Below are 20272 nucleotides of genomic sequence, written 5' to 3' on the forward strand. Positions count from 1 at the left end.
AAACCATAATGAGACACCACCTCAGCACCTGTTAGAATGGCTATCATCAAAAAGACAAGAAATAACAAGTGTTGGTGATGGACACTCATGCGCTGTTGGTGGGAATGTAAACTGATGCAGCTATTATGGAAAAGACTATGAAGATTCTTCAAAAAACTAAAAATAGAGCTACCATATGATTGAGCAATTCTACTTCTGGGTATTTATCTGAAGAAAATGAAAACACCAACTTGAAAAGACACATGTACCCCTATATTTACTGCAGCATTCTTTACACTAGCCAAGATACAGAAACAACCTAAGCGACGATGGATGAATGAATGGATGAAGATGTGATATATACACACAATGGAATATTCAGCCAAAAAAAGAAGGAGATCGTGTCATTTGTGACAACATGGATGGACCTTGAGGGCATTATGCTAAGTAAAATAGTTCAGAGAAAGACAAATACCATATGATCTCACTTCTATGTGAAATCTAAAAAAAAATAAATACAAAGAGCTCATAGATACAGAGAATAGATTGGTGGTCGCCAGAAGCAGGGTGTAGAGGTATTGGCAAAATAAGTGAAGGGAGTCAAAAGGTACAAATTTCCAGTTTTAAAATAAATAAGTCATGGGAACATAAGGTTCAGCCTGGCGACTACAGTTAATAATACTATACCGTATATTTGAAAGTTGCAAAGAAAATGAATCTTAAAAGCTCTTACCACAAGAAAAAACATGTGAACTAGTGTGATGATGGGTGTTAATGACTAGACTAGCTGTTGTGATCATTTCCTGATATGTAAAAACACTGAGGGGCGCCTGCGTGGCTCCTCGGTTGAGGAGTCGGTTGAGCGTCCAACTCTCGGTTTTGGCTCGGGTCATGACCTCATGGGTTGTGAGATCGAGCCCCACGTTGAGCTCTGTACTCAGTGAGGGTGTGCTTGAGATTCTCTCCCTCTGCCCTGGATCCCACTTGAGCGTTCTCGCTCTTTCTCTCAAGTAAGTAAAGTCTTTAAAATATATATTTATATGCAAATATTGAATCACTATGTTTTATACCTGAAGTAATATAATATGTCAATTATACCTCAACAAAAAATACATGAATAAATGCCTTATTTGATGGATTAGCTAAAATGAGATTTAGATTAGATTGATGGACTGCCCAAAATTAATATTGGGCAATAGTAATATATACATTAGATATAAAAGAATACATTTAAGAGTTAAATTAAGTGCTTCCATATTACATATGTAACACGTATGTATTGGAAAGAGGATAAGGATAAACAGCAATAGTAAATAAAGAAATAGTTAAACATTATGAGGATGACTGTGAAATTATTTTAGGGTAACCACTAAAAGACTAACAGAGAGTATAAAATCCAAATTAGTCAATGGGAAAAATTAAATTAAAAATTTAAATTCTAATAATTCAAAAGAAGACAAGGAAAAATTTTTTTTTAAATGTGGAGCAATAGAAAATACAAAGTAGCAAAGTAGAAATAATTCCAAACATACCAATAATTATAAAAATATAAACAAAGCAGGGGCGCCTGGGTGGCACAGCGGTTAAGCGTCTGCCTTCGGCTCAGGGCGTGATCCCGGCATTATGGGATCGAGCCCCACATCAGGCTCCTCTGCTGGGAGCCTGCTTCTTCCTCTCCCACTCCCCCTGCTTGTGTTCCCTCTCTCACTGGCTGTCTCTATCTCTATCAAATAAATAAATAAAATCTTTAAAAATATATGTATAAACAAAGCACATCCTTCAGTAACAAAAAATACCAGGCTGGGTTAAATGATAAAATAAAACAAAAAACTAGCTCTCTAGTGTTGACAGAAGAAACACCTAAAACATTAGGACCTGGAAAGCTTGAAACCAAAGAATTTTTTAAAAACTTCCAGGCGTATACTAACCAAAAGAAAGCTGGTATAGCCTTATTATGACTAGACGAAATTGTTTTTACGGCAAAATGTATTATTAGAGATAAAGAAGGTCACCATATAAAGTGAAATTTTTCGATTCCACGAGATGATATAAAAATTGTAAATATGTGTGATTCTAATAACCTCAAATATAAGGCAAAAATGGACAGAAATTGACTTATCTATCACATAATGAAAAATATCTAACATAGCTTAGTAACTGATGTGTCAAGCAGATTAAATAATCTGAAAATTTGAAGAATAGACAAATTTGATATAAAGGACAGAAATAGAACATTGAGTGTAACAACTGGAAAATATGCATTCTTTTCAAGCACCCACAGAACACTTATGAAGATTTATCATATTGGAGGCCACAGAGTCAAGTTCAACTAATTTCAGAGGATTACCATTATACAGCCCGCCTTCTCTCATGATGATAAAATAAGAACTCAACAACAATGAAAAATGACCAAAAATACCCTGTAACTTTGGAAATTCACAATTCAAACAAGATTCAAGAATCAAACTATAAGTCACAAAGGAAATTAAAATATTTAGGACTAAATAATATTGGAAGTGCAACATAATGAAACTTGAGTGGTAACAGCTAAAAAAAGTGACAGAGAAATTTGCATTTAAAAAGAGAACTGAAAACTAGTCTCCTAATCAATTAAACTAAGGAGAAGAGTACCAGAATAAACCCAAAGAAAGTAGAGGACATAATTAGAACAAACAAATGAAAACAGAAATAGAAAATATATGTATGAGAGATCGGAAAAGCTGAACGTTGGCTCATGGGATACGCTGATAAATGAAACTCTGTCAAGAATGCTGGGGTGCTGGGGGGCAGGGGAAGAGAAAAGACACAAAGGATCGTGTCAGGAGCAAAAAGTTAAAAAGATATTGTGAACAGCCTTATGCCAGTAAATTGAAACTTGGAATGGGAAAATGAACTTGAAAAGTTACTAAGAATGATTCAAGAAGAAATATAAATTTATTATCACAAAATAAATCTTCTTACAAGAAAACATTGAGCTTATGAGGTTCTTACTGGCAAATTCCATCACACAGCTAAGGAACAGAAATAGTAATCTTTATTTACATAAACTCTTCCAGAGAATAGAAGAGAAAACACTGCCCAACTCACGTTAGGCAGCTATCATAAACTTGATAGTAAAAATAGTCAAGGAAAGAGAGTGAAAGACCAAACTTTCTCATGAACAAAAGTCCTTTTAAAAAATTAGCAAATCAAAGCCAGCAATACATACTTCATGAGCAAGTTGGTGTCTGCGCAAATGCAAGATTAGAAAACCAATTAATTTAGCAAATTAGCCAGAGAGACGAGAACAATGATATGATTATCTACGTAGTTGGAGATTTGGCATCTATTCCCCTCACCACCAGCCCCCAGCACTGAAGTCTGGCCAATCCAACATCGCTGGATAAAAGTACACGTCTCTCAGAAGGGCGTTCTGTGGCCGGTAAACATCAGAGGGTGTGGAGAGGTGGTAGGCAGGATAGTTTATTGCAATATTAATTTGTGTTTTGTCATTGCTACCTTAGGGGAATAAAAAAGAGAACCCACTCTTGTTACATGTTCTTTCATTTTCTTCCCCTGCCACGCCAAAGGAAGAGGGGTGTTCTCTGGGCTTCCTTGCTTTAGTGGAAGTTTGTCTTACAGGAATGAAAGTAAAGCGTTGTCTGCAAAAGTCTGGGCTCATGGAGGAGATGGGCCTGTGAGGAAAGCGGAGATGATTGTCTTTGTTACGAGAAGTGGAAGCAGTGAGAAAAGAACAGGAGGAACTAGTGAGGGGGAAGGATACAATGGTTATCCTGCAAGTCAGAGGACCTCAATTCCACCCCCGGGTTGTGCAGGGACAAAGGTGGGGTGGGGGCAGTGGGTAAGCTCAGACTCCCAAAGGCAAAGTCTGCCCAGCACACCAGGGTGGCTGGGTACAGGCTCCAAGCCTCCCCGGAACAGCAGCAAAGATGGCAAAAGAGAAAATGAGCTTATCGGCAGAGTTCTGTCCTTGGTTTCCAAGATCTGGGAAGCCCCCCAGTTCTTGTGTCACTCAAAAGCATCCTCTAACCACGTATTGACTCAGATTGGTTCTCTGCCAGCACCCAAGGTAGAAGAGATTGGAGTCGAAGTTAACTTGATTTAAAGGAAAAAAGTCATGTGACATTTTTGCACCCCTTCCCCCACCCACCTCCCCCCAGTTTGTAGGTCTAGGCTTCCTACCCACTACACATGCACAGGATATTTGGGAGAAAACAGGAGAGAGAAATACACTGATAAGCCGATTACAGAAGCCAGCAGCAAAGGTCTACCTCTCCTCCAGTTCTGGCCACTGCTTGAAGTTTCCTTGGGAGTCCCCGCCAGCTTCTTCCTTCTGGGCATTCACAACTGGGTCCTGCCCAGGCCTTGGGAACTCCTTTAGGTCTCTGCGCAGGTGGAGGGTGCCACTGGCCATGCTGTCCAGAAAGCTGAGGACCTGGAGGCAGCTCTGTATCTTGGGTGGGAGTGGGCTGGCGGAGGTGAAGGCCACACTCAGCAAATCAGCAAATGGCCTGGCCTTTGTGTCCGCCCCGGAGTGCAGAGGGGCTCCCTCTTCCTCCTGGGCTCCGAAACAACCCAGCAAACAGAGGTCCTCGGCCAGCTTCTCAAAAAGCCCGTTCCTCTTGAAGAAGTCCCCATTGATAGGGTCCAGGTGCAACGCCGCGGACAAGGCACGGAGGGTGTGCAGGACCAGATCCAGGGTTTGGCTGGGGGACACCATCCCCCATGTCTGCAGCGGGGGCTCCTGGAGAGACCCCTCCAGGTCAGAGAGCAGGGACAGGAGTCCATTGAAGCCACTGGACACTCTGAAAGCGGCACGGCCTTTGGGGGTCTCCAGGATCCTGAGTAGAGACTGAGACATCAACAGGATAAAAATGAGGAAAATCCAGGAAGCAGCTTGTTAACGCCAAGCTCCAGCACCCCCCTGCCAAAGCACTGCCTGTGCTCTTCCCTGTTCAAGGTGTGGGAGCAGTGAGCTGGCTGAGGGTGCTTCCGGACAGTGGGGTGCCCATCTTGTTCCTCCTCCTTTTAGTTTTAGGTTACCCCTCAGTGCCTCCTTTCATAGGCTGCTGTCGAAGCCTATGCTCAGGGATAGGGTTGGTTTCCCCTCCTGGATCTTAACTTTGATGCATCTCCCTCCAGAAAGCTTCCTTTGACCCCTGGATTGTACTCACCCCGGGCCGAGTGCTCACACAGCCCCCTCTCATTTGCTGAACCAAACTCTCTTCACACTGTCATGAAGTTACTTGAAAATTGCCTCGGCCCTCCACTAGACTGAAGCTCTGTGAAATCAGGCAACCCACTGCCGTGGAATGTAGCGCGCACTGAATCAATATTTGCTGAATGGTGGCATGAACCATCTCTTCCATTGCAAAGAAGACTCACAGTGAAATCTATATGAAGGAGCTTATCATTATTTATCTCCCTCTGTGCAAGCATGAGTACCTCTAATGAAGAAAGATGGTAAAATGAGTCTATTAATATCTGGTTGAAAAATATGAAGTCATGAAGGCAGAGAAGAGAAACTTTCGATGGAAGGAAACATAACTATAGCTTCTAGAATAGACCATATGTGGACTTTAGGCTATTTATAACATACATAGTAGAATCTACCTTCTTCATATCACTGAGATAGTACTAGACAAAACTTCTACTTCCTTCTAAAATCAAACATTTATTGAGCACTTACAGCATGCTGTTCATTGAGGTCCGTGTGCAATATACAGTATTTGACAAATGTTTTAGAGGGAGGGAAGGAGGACGGGAGAGAGGGAAGGAAGGAGAGAGGAAAAGAAGGAGGGAGGGAGGGGGGAGGGAGGGAAAGATCTGGACTAACTACTTCTGAATTTGGCTCAAAACCCAGGAAAGTTTACTTTATAGGCAGGTCCTTAAAAGAAGCATGTAGACTGTGAAAGCAGGTTCTCCAGAAGGCTGATGCTCAGGGAGTGTGAAGTTCATGGTGTAGCAACACCAAGCCTTCTAGACAAACAAGGCCTTTCTCTGTGTAGACAGCATCCCTGCAGCAGCCTGCCCCTATTCCCCACCCAGGGGACTCCGGGGCCAGGACAACCACACCCAGATCTGCTTCATCTGTGCCTGCCTCGTGTGAGCAACTCACTCCCAACAGAATATTACTTCTTCCACCAAGTTGGAAACACACTCTAACCTTGCAGTGTGTGTGGTGGTGCTGGTCTCGTCCCACCGACTGATACTCTGGGTGACGGGATGGGCACTGGTAAATTTATAGCATGCATTGCACTGTCTGCATCTGACCTTGTGCCTGGACATGTGACTCACGCCTTGAAAAATAAACCAGTCACCAAGACATTGGGAAATCTGAAGTTGTAGGATGTTAAGCCCTCTAAATTTATAGGAGTGCTTTCGGCGGCTCCTAAAGCTAGTAGGAGGTTGTTGAAGGTAAACGAATGGAATGAAGTTCTGTTGTTTATCACAAGGACACAGGACAAAACAAATACGAAAAAGGGAGAATGAGCAAAAAACAAACAAATCAAATTACAGGCACTTGTCTCAGCATGGGTGACCACCAAACTCCCCTCTTATTCAAGAAGCCACCTTCCAATCATCCAATTTCAACCAGATATTGGTCAAAGGACTCCATCATTCAAGGAGTGTTGAGAGGGGATATTTTTAAAACAGAGCGACCCAATGAAAGTCCGTCTTAGGACCTGTGTCTCGTAGAGGGTCTGTCCCCTGTAATTCCTAGATGGCTCCTTTCTCCTCCTGCTGGGAGGGGGGAGGAGAAAAGAAATGGCTGTCCTTAATTGTTGCTTTGTTTGATTTATTAAATTCAGAATCATTATCTAAAATGGGGGTAATCTCATTAGAACTTAGACTGCTCTATTATTTCTTGGGATGGGGTTAATTTCATATTTGCAGAGTCATAAAGTAAAGAGTCCAGAATCCAATTACAAAGGCTTAATTTCATAGCAACTAAAGAGAAACATTTCTATCATAAAGGAAAATAAATACTGTGCTACTTCGGGAAACGATTTGTCAGGAACTGGGGGCCTAGGAGGAGGGTCTCCATTACTGTCATTCAACTTTGCATGATAATGCATCACCAAGGCTTGCCAGTCTGCGGAAGGGAGTAAATTTAATCAGCTGAAGTCAAAGTAATCAGGGTAGGGTTGACACATTTCAAGAAAGGTCAGCGTTAAGCACATTTTCTCCTCCTTAACTCAGTTACCATGTCATTGTCTCTGAGTTAGTATTCCTCCAGCTTGAATCTATAAAATGGATGTCTGCAGCAAAGCGCTAACTACGTTAGGACTAACAGGATTTATTTCACATTCTATTATGTGTTATTCCTCATAATTTTCCATGTGTCATGCTAGAAGACTCGTGAGGTAATGCGATTAAGCACAGAGTTGAACAGCTAAATGTATATTAGCAGATCAATCTGAATTTGTGCATAACCCAATCACAGTCCCACAGGCAGTGGAGAGGAAATTCATTTGCTTACATTATTCTTTAACTCAATTATCATTTGCCAGGATTAGGTGGTGAAGTCACATGTGCTTTCCTGTTGGTATGGAAGCGCCACTGGATTTTGGAAACGACTGCCTGAAGTTGGGTGTTTCTGGAGGAATTCTCTCCTCCAAAGCAACTGGCCGACTGCCTCAGGGAAAGGAAGTGAGGGTCACACCTGGGTATAAATGCCTGTCAGAGATGGCAAACCTCTGGGGAGGGGAGGGGCAGAGGGTAGGGTCTCAGAGGTCACCCCGCTCCATCACTTCCCCCTCATCCTGCATCTGACTCACTTTGCAGGCACGGTGCTTTGAGCAGAGTCCACCCTCAACTTCTAAAGAGGGAGATCCATCCAGAAAGAGCTAATTTTCTCTCTTTGTTTCTAAAGTTCCAACAGATTCCCAAGACGTTTGGAACAAATGCAGATTCCATACCAGACTCCAGCAAACACTGGATAGCCCCTCACATGACTCGGTGGTGGGCCAGTCGGGAGCAGCCCCATGTCTCCCCACCACCCACTAGAGCAACAACGTGCCTACAGCCCCAGTCCTGGGAGAGCCCTAGCAGCTCCAGGCGCCACCCCAAATTGCCCAGTAGTGACTTGGCACCAAGGGAGAAGATGGCACATTGAACACAGGGTATGACTTTGTTAAATAAGCTTAACACAGTGTTAATCCCTTGATAGCATGACTCTGAAATGGTATTGAATCTGTAAAATACCATAAAGGCTTTACATTGCTAATTCTAGAAATTCAGTCCTATTACCCAAGGGCTGACACTCCAATAACGTGTCTCTGGGCTGCAGAGTAAGTAAGATGAACTTTCCATGAGCAAAGCAGGATACTTTATAACGGACACAGAGACTCTTGTTGTCTCCAAGCAGAGTAAAGCCAAAACTTTCCTCTCTGTAAATCTGTTTGACTCTTAATAGGAAAATACCAGAAACAGTTGGGGATTCCAATGATTCATCCACCAGGAACCCAAGGGCCTGACTACTTTGGTCATGCCTTCTCTGTTGCTTATTGGCATAAGGCTCGTGTAAATCAGGCTGGAGACAGACATGTGAGAAAAAAAATGTAATAAATGGCAGGCTAAGGAGGAAAGATCCCTAGATTATAAGTCACTAGTTTTAGATTCAAGCTACAATGCACAATTTATATTAAATGCTTTCTGGACATGTCCCTGATGGAACAGTAGGACCAGACCACATGAAGCTCAGGTCCTTCCGAGCCGCAAATTGCCTTTAATTCTTCTTCTCTCTCTCCCTTACGCTCCCTCACATGCTCCCTCTCAGTCTCTTTACCTCACATAATCATGGGACTCTAGTACCTTTCAACAGATAGTTAACTTTTTGTTTCATATAAGTCTGATTTTATTTCATATAAAACTAATTTCTTTTTATAAAATTATATTTATTTACTTGATAGAGAGAGAGAGCACATAAGCAGGGAGAGAAGGAGACGCAGGCTCTCAGCTGAATAGGGCGCTCGATGTGGGGCTCGAACCCAGGACCCTGGGATCATGACCTGAGCCCAAGGCAGACACTTAACTGACTGAGCCACCCAGGCGCCCCATGATTTCTTTGGCCCTATAATTACATCACTGTTTTGGTTCTGGTCATCTGTGAAATGCGTGGTAATTATGGTCATCTTGTCCCTTTTGAATTGGCTTCTCATGACGCCTTGGCCATGCCAAGCACAAGCTCAGGCCATGTGATGATGGGAACACACGTGTCGGACAATCACATGACAGTGACAGGCTCTGCAGAGAAGCAAGTAGGTAAAAGAAACCGAGCACCGTTCTCTAAATGTTCAAATGGTTTTGTACAGAAATAGTCATGGCTGGGTAGGCCTGCTTGTTTAATTCTGGAAGTCAGAGCAACTCCGTATTTTTTTTAAATTCACCGATGATCGAGGGTAGCCGTACGTCACTGAGACACGAGTGTGTATTGTGCACGGGGTTGTGCTGCACATGTACGTGAGGGCCCCTGGGGGATACTTCTCTTCAACAAGATATAACAAAAGAAAGGGAATTTTAAAAAACGTGTAAGGCCACAAAGACAAAAGGCATGGAAAAACAAGGACAACAAAATCGTAAGGCAGAAGGCATGGTGGTGAGGGCATGTGTTATCACTTTAACTGTGCTACGATTATTTGATGATCCTTAAAATATTACAAAAACAAAAACCTACACTCATCTTCGTTACCCACAAGGGACACCCCGGTGTGACTCCTCCCCTTGTGTCCTCTGCGGCCAGGCCTCTCGTCCTAGCGCCAACATCCTCCTGCAAGCCGTCCTCAACGTGCGAGGCAGGAGTGGGCTCTGCTAGCCTCTGCGCCCGTGGCTAAGCCCGCACTCAGGACCTCCTAGGGCATTACCGCACTGCATTGCAATGACTGCTCACTTCTTAGGAGCACTCGTCTCTGAGCGCCCGGATGGCTGTGTGAGCTGGGCACTCGGCTGCTAGGGGGTAGACACTCGCTAAATGCTGGTCAACTCAACAAGGCAGCTGCTTGGCCACCAGACTTCGCTTCCACCGTTGACAGTGTGTCTGAGAAGCGGCTGCCCAGCCACAGTACCTTTCCTGGTGCCCCTCGTATCCAAGTGAGTTGTGCCCCAAGCAAGCTGGACAGAAGTGTGCTAGTTCTAAGGTTGCAGAACGCCTCGTGCAGCTCTCCATGCTCCTTTCTCTGTCCCCTGGCTGAGCGAGATGCCCAGATGGCAGCTGTCCCTGAATGGCATCCCCCTCCCCCACTGATTGGACTCTACAGGAAAGAAACTCCCCAGGGGTCAGGCTACGGAGGATGCGGGACTTTTTGTGAGAGCAGTTAGTACTTCCTGACCCGGACAGTACAGGGACCAAGGGAATGCCTGCGCAAATGCCAAGCACCTACTACCTGTCCGAGGGAAAGCCCGTCACAGAGGGAGACTGGACGTCACCTGCAGAAGATCCAGTTTCAGCTGCAGCTCGCCTTGAGTGGACGAGCACAGAGCGCCCACAATGATGCTCATATACTCCTCGGCGTTGATGACGGAGAGCTGCTCCAAGATGCTGAGCGAGGCTTCCCGGTACCACTCGTCATCCAGGAAGATCTTGATGAAGGGCACCATGCCGTGGTCTTTCAGGACAACTGTGGGCCAGACAGACAGGATGGGGCTAGAGCAATGGGGCCTCGGTGCCTTGGCTTTAATGACAAGAAAGCTTTCTCTTACAACATCCAAGTTTGTTTTGCTCCCTTTATATGCGTGTCTTCTGCCCACTAGAAACTTTTTTTCCCCCCAAATCCATACCCACTGTTAAAATGAGAAGGGGAAAAGAGAAGCTGAAGCTACGGAGCAATTAAAACAAAAACAAAACAAAACAAACAAACCAAAAAAAAACTTGTTTTTTTATTCAATGAAAATTCTGTTTTTGAAATTTTTTTCAAAAATTTTTCAGTGAATTTTTTTTAAGAAACCTACCTAATACAAACTTTAACTAGATAATACCTCTAACCTTTATTGCCACTTAGTAGCCTAATCCAGGGCCAATGACAACTCCCTCTCTTCTCTGCCAAAATTCTTACTGAAAACGAACCAGAATTGAAGTTACGAACATATTTAGTTCTGAGCTAGTTGCCCAGAGTGGGGGGATTAAAGAACTTTGACTAGTGGTATGCTTTTGTTTAAAAGTAATCGGAAAAATTTCTTTTGCAGGATTGATATTTGGTGGGGTCACATGTGGAATAAGAATTAGGAAGTAACCAAATCATTCAAGTGGTGTGATGTAGATTTGAGCTGGTCGACTCCATGAAACAGGATTTTTCCACTTATGGGCCAGGCACCCCTACATGGAAATCACCTTGGGAGCCTGTTTTAAAGTAGATTCCTGGGGTGCCTGGGTGGCTCAGTCAGTTAAGCATCTTACACTTGATCTCATGAACTTGAGTTTAAGCCCTGTACTAGGCTCCATGCTGGGCATGGAGCTTACTTAAAAAAAAAAAAAAAAAAAAGATTCTCGAGCTCTACCTTGACCTGCTACAATTAGATCTCTGGGAGGGAGCCTAGGAATATGCATTTATAGTCTAACATTAGACACTCCCTGCATATGAAATAATCATTCACATTTGGTATCGTTGATCCATGAGGGGCTCAGATAAAGACGCCCCGAATCCCTAAACCCACTGATGTCACTTTGTTGATACATCTGTTTCATAACCTAATATATACACATGCATAGGTAATGCACCTATTTTTTTAAAAAATGGAAGTCAATGATCTTAAGAAGCTGAAAATGTTTGGCTGGATGGAGCTACTAAGTTCATCATGGTCTGGAAGCCTCTTAAAAATGATTAGTTTTCTTTACCTATATTTTATAATTCTGATTTTTTAAAAAAGCACCTTAGTTGGCACAGCAGGATATTAATAGATTTTACTTGAAAGAGGGGGAGAGCACCCTGTGGTCTCATAAATTTAAGATACCTCTTTAGGATATCTCTATCGCAAAGTTATTTAGCAATCTTAAAAGTAAAATCTGTCAACCAAGATGTCTACCAATTTACTGATGGTCACTGGACATCAACCAGCAAATGGACATTAGCCACAGCTTTAGTGTTGGTTATTCCTTGGATATAACCTGGAGCACTGACATAAACCACCGGAGATAATTAATGTCTTACCAAGCAGTGACAAGATGAGTTTGGTACCATCCTTACCTGCATTTCGTACTGAGCCTTTCAGAAGTGTGACTACCGTTCTCAGCATCACACAGGTCAGTTCTCTCTCTGTATCGTGCACATCAAGCGAGGACTCTTTGCTTCCTGTTGTATTTAAGAAGCAATAAATACAATCTTAAGTACACATGGTATGGCCCCCAAATCTCTGATTCCATTAGTTTTCTATAGTCTTAAGGAAATGAGAACATACTTCATCTATTATAAGGGAGTGCACGTCCCCATTCAGCAGAAGTCATCTTATAACTCCTTACAGCCATAGATCTCCAACTTAAGCCCATCAGAATCCCCTGGGGAGTAAGCTAAAATCCAGAAGCTGGAATTCCTCCCCAGAGTTCTAGCTTAGGAGGTCTCAGGTGAGATTCTATAACTGCATTTTTTTTTTAAGTTCCCAGATCATGATGCTGACGGAGCCGGTCTGAGGATCACTCTTTGAGAACCAGCGCTCTCCGTGATGCCCAAGGCCTGCCTTCTGACCTTCCTTTGGACAGTTTTACACTGTGCCATCCGTGGCTGGGAGGGAGGACTGCCAGCTCACACCTGACGTGCGGAGACGCTTGACAGATTCCGGAGTGGATGGGTGTTTCCATCAGGTTCATGAGGGCAAACCAGGCCTGTGTGTTCACTGTTGCCTGGCATCCTGCGTGCCAGAAAAGTGCCTGACACAAGAGAGAAACTCAATACCTCTTTGGGGAATGAATGAATGAATGAATGGAGAGTTTATTACCCAGGAGACAAAGTATCTAAGAAGAATAAGAAACAATAGAAACACTAAGCACTAGACACCATAACAATAGAAACATAAATAGCAACAGAAAGCACAAAGTAAGACTGAGTGCGCACCATCTCACAAAAAATTTCCAGTTCTGCTGGGAATGGTCATAGTCTGAGGACTGGATTTAAAAGCAAGTTCAATAGCAGGCTGCTGAGAAGCAATACCCAGTAAGGTAACACAGAAACATTAAACAAAAAGACTATGCAAAGGGCAGGGGAGAAAAGCACATGGCAAAACGGTCTCCAAGGCCCGGTCCAGAGGCCCAGATGTATAAAGCTGGGAGCTCCTCAACCTCAATCTTGACCCTATTTGCAAACACTCCCAGGGAGATGTGAGTCCTTCCTGGCCTCCCAAAGTTGCCTCTCTCAGTCCTCCATGCAGTACCACAGAAGCTACGGGGGAGAAGACCACTAACATCTCTCGAGCACCTAAGATACCCCAGGCACAGCAGGGAGACCTTCTCAGTACTTCCTCCTAGTACTAACCACATCCTTATGATGTAGACATTCTTGCACCCATTTAACAGAGGAGGAAAGTGGCTCAGAGAGGTTAAGTAACTTGTTCAGGATCACTCAGCTCGTAAGTAACATGAACAGGATTCCCATCCAGGGTTGTCTGGCCCCAATGCCCACACTCTCTCCTTCAGCTTCTTCCCCTGAGACAGGATCAGGGAATAGACAAGACGGACGACTTTAGCTTGACTCTGAAGCCCAATTCCAAAAGCAGCCAATGGCTAGAGAGCCCTCAGCCCCTCCCAGACAATGCAGTACAAGGAGGAAAGGCCAAAAGGTGGGGAGAGGTAAGGGGCTGGATTCAGTGTCCCAGTGTGCCTTCTCCAGGCTGAAAGGCCAGAGGGGCAGGGGCAGGAAAGCCCGGAAGAACTGGAAAAGGAGTTTTCACACCCTGGCTGCTATCCGCAGGTGGGTGGAGGTGGGAGGCGTGGACCAACCACAGCAGGGTCTGTGTGTGGGGTGTGTGGTCAGGCAGTGACAGAGCTCGGGCCAGCACTCCCGCCTGGACAGAAGGGAGCCTGAAGTCCCACCAGCGGAGCAGAGGCTGCTGAGGTTGAGAGCCCAGGGCCAAGGTAGGGGTGAAGGGATATTGCCAAGGTGCCACAGGTGCAGAGCCCAGAAGAACACAGAAGCGGGACAAGACTTGGAGGGGAAGCCGGGCTGCAGTGATTACTGCTCCAGAGGGGAGACTATTGGGCCTGATAGCACCAAAAAGAGGCTATGTACCAGCTGACCCCCCCCAACACACACACACACACACACACACACACACACACACACACATATGTCCCCTACCCTCTGCCCTGCCAGAGCCCCAGGACTCTCTGAGCTCCTTTACCCCCCGACGTCTCTCCAGCTCCATACTCCGACACTATGTGGTGCAGGAGAGATCTGCAAGCTGAGAATTCGTCAGGCGGAGTTAGCCCCATGAGTCTGTTTAGAGGTACACTCATCCCTCTGGCCTCTTCCTGGAGATCAGTCTGGTTATAGGAAATAGAGGGGCTGCCTGCTCTGTGAAGCCACGTGCCCAAGGTACCTTCTCCAACCCTCACGGTGCCAGGGGACACGGGCACGCTCACTTTTCCTGTTATGTGGATGGGCAGCAGAGTGGCACACAGACCCCCCAGCCTGCTCCCCCGCCCCCTCCCAGCACTCCCGGGAGGCACCTGACTTCCTCAGGATCTTGGCCCGCTTCCGCAGCTGGGCCAGCAGCAGGCCCAGCAGACCAGAGTCCCGGAAGATGTCGGTGAAGAGCAGGTCCCTGCCGACTATTCTGAGCACACTCTGCAGGGCCACCAGAGTGCAGGGCGATTCGGGGCTCTCCTTGATCAGGCACTGCACCTTCCGCAGGATCTCGTGGGGCACGTAATGCAGCTCGAACACCAGGGCCTCCAGCAGCTGGAAGAAGTGCTTCTGCACTGGGGCTGCCTTCAGGGGCACGATCTCCACGAACTGCGAGATGGGCTGCAGGGTCCACTCCAGCAAGAAGAAGTTGCGGGCATTCCAGGCCCACATGGTCCTGATGGCGGCCAGGACCTTGGTGCAGAGGACGGGGTTGCTGGCTTTGTGGAAAACATTCTGTAGGACTTGGAAGGCCTGAAGATTCTTAACAGTCACCCCTGAAGATGAAAGAAGGAATAATCCTGCAGGTCATTTCTCCTGCCTATGCTTAGAAACACGTCCTTGCGTTGCCATCAGGAAGTACCATCTACAGTTTCTATTTTCCAGCTCCTGTGGGTAAATGTCTATTGCAAGTCCAGAAAAGCCAGCTGCCCACGGTGTGAGTAAGGCTAGAGCTGCATTGTCCAAGATGTGGTGGCTCACAGAGCCCTGGAAATGTGGCCATCCAACCAGGATGTTCCATGAGTATAAGAATAGACACCAGATTTCTAAGATGTAGCACAAAGAAGGCCCCAAAACGCCATTAACAATCATTTATATGGCCACATGTTGAAGTGGTAATATTTTGGATGTATTAGGTTAACTAAAATATATTATGAAAAATAACCTGTTCTAATTTTTTTTTAAAATATGGCTACTAGGCCATTTAAAATTATGTGATATGTCTCACATTATATTTCCTTTGGAGAAAGCTGGGCTGGAGGGTTGGTTTTAATCAATTAAAATCAAATGATGTTAAAGATTACTAAGCAAAGTCAGTTTCATTTCTAGCCAAGTGGCTAAGCAGGGACACCTTCGGAAGTCATCCCCTCCTTTCTCTTCAGCTCGAAGGCGAAGCCTCGTCTTCTCTTGCCCAGGAGACACTCCATCGGAGAACTCCCTGGCTCCAGCCCTCCCCGCCTCAGACCCCAGAGATGTTCCTGGAACTCCCCTCTGATCTAGACTCTTCCCTGTGCATCTCCTGGAGTTGCGTCCAAAGGTGCCCTCCCCTAAGCCGGCCTTACAGCTTCACAGCCTCCACGCTCTGGTCTGCTCCTGTCTCCGTGCCCATTTCCCCAGACTCACTGGGACGTCTGCAGTTCCCACGTCTTCCCTCAGCCTGTACTTCCTGCCTTTAAACTTTATCCTCTTCCTTTTCCCTAGGTGATCCACTCTGAACCTTGAGACCCCACCTGAATGGTTCCTTCTGGGCAGTTTCCTGACCCGACCCACCTGCCTGGTGTCACAGTGCATTGTCCCTGATGCGTTTATCAGCCACTTGCAGAGATCATAATTCAGTGTGTGTGACAGTCTCTACAGAGATATTTCAGGGAGCAGATACCTGCCTGGTCACACCGGTGCCTCTGCTAAGCAGAGTTCATCAAGCAAATAACCAACCAACCTCAAAGAACTGAGGAGGCCCTGACTCTGAGGCTGGGTGGCTATTTTGGGGCCATCAGTCCTCGCATAGGAACACACGTTGCAGAGTAAGTCACAGTAGAGGTGGGGGTGGAGGTCAGAGGCTCCCTCCATTACCTGAGAGGGTCTTTGCATTCATTAAGCAAAAAATTTCCTCTAAGTCCCACCAAGACATCTAAAAACATCCAAAGAGGAGCAAGTTTAAATCCATAGGTCATCTCCATGAAGGCATGACAGAATCACTAACAGGTGCCCAGTGTTGGTTTCCTCACAAAGAATCAGGAAAAGACCCGTGTAGCATTTGTCAGGGCACAGTGCCAGCCACTGCCAGGCCCCCAGAGACATAAAATGACCCACCAGTAGCCTCGTGATGGAACTTGAAGCCTTCCAGCTGAGGGTACGTGACACTGTCAAACACCTTCAGCTCTGACCTCCCACAGGTGGTCAGCCACACCACCAGATCCAGGAGCTCCTCCAGGTGGGGGTCCACCTCGCTCTGCGTCGGGCCATTGTACCTGCAGGGACAGACAAGGCCAGCTCCATGGACTTCTTGGATGGGGCAGCCATGTTTGTTCATGGCGCTCCTCATTGGGGTGCAGAGGCAATGGCAGGCCCCCAGAGGTCCGCACCAGTTCGGCACCAAAAGGCAAGGGGAGCGCCCTGGATAAAAGTCACTCTGCAAACGTCAGCCTTGGTGTAAGGATATGCAGTCGGAATACGTAGAAACCTGTGAAGAGCTATAGCATTTACTCATGTTTCTGGTTTCTATGGCAGAACCTACCCCAAAAGACATGCACACCAGCAGAGCAGGGCACCCCCAAAATGAGAGATTTAATATTTCGAGTGGACAAACAAACCTCTTGGGAAGTAATCAAACTTTATTAGATTTCCTTATGCTTATGTCAAGGTTGAGTATTATTTTCATTCTTAGCTACTCATGTGTAGGTGGGCTACCTTTCTCTTCTTGTGGAGAAGGGTCTGTCTCTCTATCAAATCTTATTCCAGCTCTGCCATGTCAAGAGCAAAAGTGCTTCCAGTATGACTTCAAGTAAGGCAGGGAAAAAAAAAAAACAAAAAACCCAATGAGCTGAGATGGGTCCTTCCTGACACTCCCCAGAACAGGCTCATTTCCCCCTCTGGCTTCCACAAAAAGTCTGAAGAAAACCAACCACTCATTTAACGAAAGAAATGTTTAGGAATTGCTATGACACAAACCGCCTTGGGAGCAGTAGCCAGTTGGTTATGGTCCAGACCAGTGTAAAACCTAGCAACCCCACAGGAACGTTTATGCGTAATGTCCCTTTGGAGGAAGGCCCTCAAGGTGTTGTCATCTAATCACATCCTTTTGGGGCTTCAGCCCCCTCATCCAACTGACCCCTCTAGACCAGAAACCTGACTCTGCAGTGAAGTCTGTGAAGCACAGTGGGAAGCAATACCCCATGGACGAAAACAGCTTCTCACATTCACACAGCAGAGCGCAAGGGAGTGTACGTGGCCCTGCCTTTAAGCAGCTTCCCCAAGACCAATGGAGAAGTTGGAACAATCAAAGAATTTCTTTGATTTCCATCTCTTGTCTTATCTATCCCTGGACCTGACCTGAAAATGATATGGCAAGTCAGACTGCAGGAGATGAGTCCTGGCCCAGCTCAATGGTGTCTACATTTGGGTTTCTCATAGTCAAAGATTTGAGAGAGAGAAGCTATTTTATTTGGGAGTTGGACCAAAAACTACTGATAGTGGAAGGAGTCTGTAAGAAGGAAGGGAAGGAAGCCAGTGCAGGGGCATTATCAGGTAAGCACCTTGCAGGGCAACAGGAGTGTAATGCTCCTGGGGACTCTGGGAGGGGGGTAGAGATGTCCCACCCAAGGGGCAACTTTGCTGGGTATTTATACATCAACTCCTGCCAGCCCTCAGCTGAGGGCTACTTCTGGGGGTTGTTGACTCCTCAGCACTTTCAGCCCCCAAGCAAGTCGGCAGAGCTGGTTACAACAGTCCCAGAGAGCGCTCCAACATGGAGATGTGGGTTCTGATAGGTGGCTGGCAAGCCAGTGGGCATGCGTGTGGTATATATCACCAGATGAACATGGTAATTCTTCATCAGGCCTCAAAGGAAGTGGCTTCCAAACCCTGATGCTCCTTGAATTATTTTTTGCAATAAAAGTCTCTCTGGCCATGCTCTGTGGAAATTTATGTTTCAGAAGACATTCCAAGAAGCCTCAATCTCTGTCTTTCTCCAAAGCCCCCCAAATGATACTGAGGACCTAGGCTTTGGCAGTTTCTCTCCCACCAACGACAACCACTTACCGAAGCAACACTTTGAGGAGCAGAGGGTAGCCCTCTCCATTCTCGAACTCTAGAAACAGAGCCGAGGAGATAGGGTAGGAGTCCTTCACAAAGCCCAAGATGAGGTTCACTGCCTCGCTCACCTCGGGAGCCGGGAGGCTGTCTGCAAGCTTGGAGAGGTTCTGAAGGGACAGTTTGATGCAATCCATGGCTGCAGGAAGAAAACAACCCTGTTGAGTTTGGAGGCCGTAGCTTCTCTGTCATGGTTGTCCCCTCCCGGCCCTCCTTTAAACTGTGTATATCAAGATGTAAATGTGAATTAATTCAAAACACTTTTCTGCTGGGTCTTGAGTCAAGAAGAAGTCTCCCCCATGGGCAGTGCCATCCCAAGAGCCACACTCTGCAGACCCAGATGGAGAGTGGGTGAAACAGGAAGAGGAAGGAAGCGTCTTAGCTGGCTGCTCCTAATTCCCAGCATGCAGCAGGGGCAGGAGGGGCGGGTCCATCGGGTAGTGAGCTACACGATGCCAGCGCTGGGCACTGAGAAAGACCTTCTTAAGGAAGCCACACCGTAGATGCTCAGAGATCACCTGATAAAAAAGTTCAGGGCAGGATATAGGAGTATGTAAGAAGGCGAGGGACCAAAAGATGGTGTGTTTCCGCTACTAAGGTACCCAGCGGTTTAGCACCCAGAAGTGTGGGCCACGACGGAGGGGGAGGAAGGCAGGGCCAGCTCATGTGTGGGCCCTGGCCGTGCAACTTGCCAGTTACCCAGAGCTGTGAGAAGCCAAGGGAGGGTTTGAGTCAGAAGAGGGATGTCATTGGATTTGCATTCGGTGGATCACTATTTTTCGAGCTCTTTCACTGGAAGTAGCTGCTTCTGGGTGTCAGCAAAGACACACATGTGTCTAACACATGCTCTGTCCCTCAGCTGCAAGGCTTCAGATGCCCCCCAGAGTCTGCATGTGGGGCAGGTTAGCCCCAAGAACTGCAGGCTTGGCAGGTAACCACCAGGCCAGCCCTTTCTTCCAGACCTTCTCTTCAGCCTCTACGCCCATGGAAACTACCCGTTCCGAACCTAAGGGGGTCCTGGGCTCAGTGCTCCAGGCAGCAGTCTCCCCACCGAAGTGCGTATTTTCTTTTCTGGTTATTGTCTGGGACAGCTAACAATAATGACACAGTGAGAGACCCATGCCGCCAATGCACGCAGCTTTTTCTCAGGGCTCTCTGACTCCAGCCTATGGAGTTTAGTTCCCTGGGCTACTAAGCATCTCAGGCCAACTCAGCCCGGGGCCATTTCTGCTGGGCCCTGGCCTTCCCGGGAGCCTTGAATCCCTAGCTTGGGGCTGACGTTTGGTCCTGGGCTCAGTTACAGTAGGGCAGTGGGCTTGGTGAACTCTCTCAGCTGTCAGCAACTGACGCCCCCTGTTACAGGAGGCCCCAGAGAGAAGACAGACCACAGGGCAAGGGTTTCCTACCCCTATTTCACAGATAAAAGAACTGAGCCACATAGGCGCTTAAGAGCTCAAGGTCATTCAGGTATGAAAACAGGAGAACAGAGCTGGAGTCCACAGCCCAGCTGTCTGGTTCCAGAATCTACGACCTTCACCCCTACAGATGCTGCCCAGAGCGGAGCCAAAAGCACAGGATTGGGCATCTCCGGGTTTAGAACGTGATTCTCCTGTTTGTGAGCGAGGGAGCTGGGCGAGTTCTTCCAGCCTCAG

The 20272-nt window shown here is 46.4% G+C and overlaps 1 protein-coding gene across 5 annotated transcripts in view; it reads right to left on the reverse strand.

Moving 5' to 3' along the window:
- WDFY4 (WDFY family member 4) overlaps window positions 1-20272 on the reverse strand; it is a 280511-nt gene that overhangs the window by 224952 nt on the left and 35287 nt on the right. For 4 of the 5 annotated variants that reach the window (XM_057308808.1, XM_057308809.1, XM_026481534.4 and 1 more), the window contains exons 7-12: window positions 18570-18759; window positions 16623-16780; window positions 14633-15085; window positions 12162-12266; window positions 10408-10598; window positions 4251-4831 (exon numbers count right to left, since the gene is read on the reverse strand). In XM_057308808.1, coding sequence (XP_057164791.1) covers window positions 4251-4831; window positions 10408-10598; window positions 12162-12266; window positions 14633-15085; window positions 16623-16780; window positions 18570-18759 — 1678 coding nt within the window. The remainder of the gene's footprint in view (window positions 1-4250; window positions 4832-10407; window positions 10599-12161; window positions 12267-14632; window positions 15086-16622; window positions 16781-18569; window positions 18760-20272) is intronic. The other variant, XM_057308810.1, reaches the window with a different exon arrangement.

Source organism: Ursus arctos, unplaced genomic scaffold (assembly GCF_023065955.2).
Source record: "Ursus arctos isolate Adak ecotype North America unplaced genomic scaffold, UrsArc2.0 scaffold_7, whole genome shotgun sequence".
In the NCBI taxonomy this organism is placed as follows: domain Eukaryota; kingdom Metazoa; phylum Chordata; class Mammalia; order Carnivora; family Ursidae; genus Ursus; species Ursus arctos.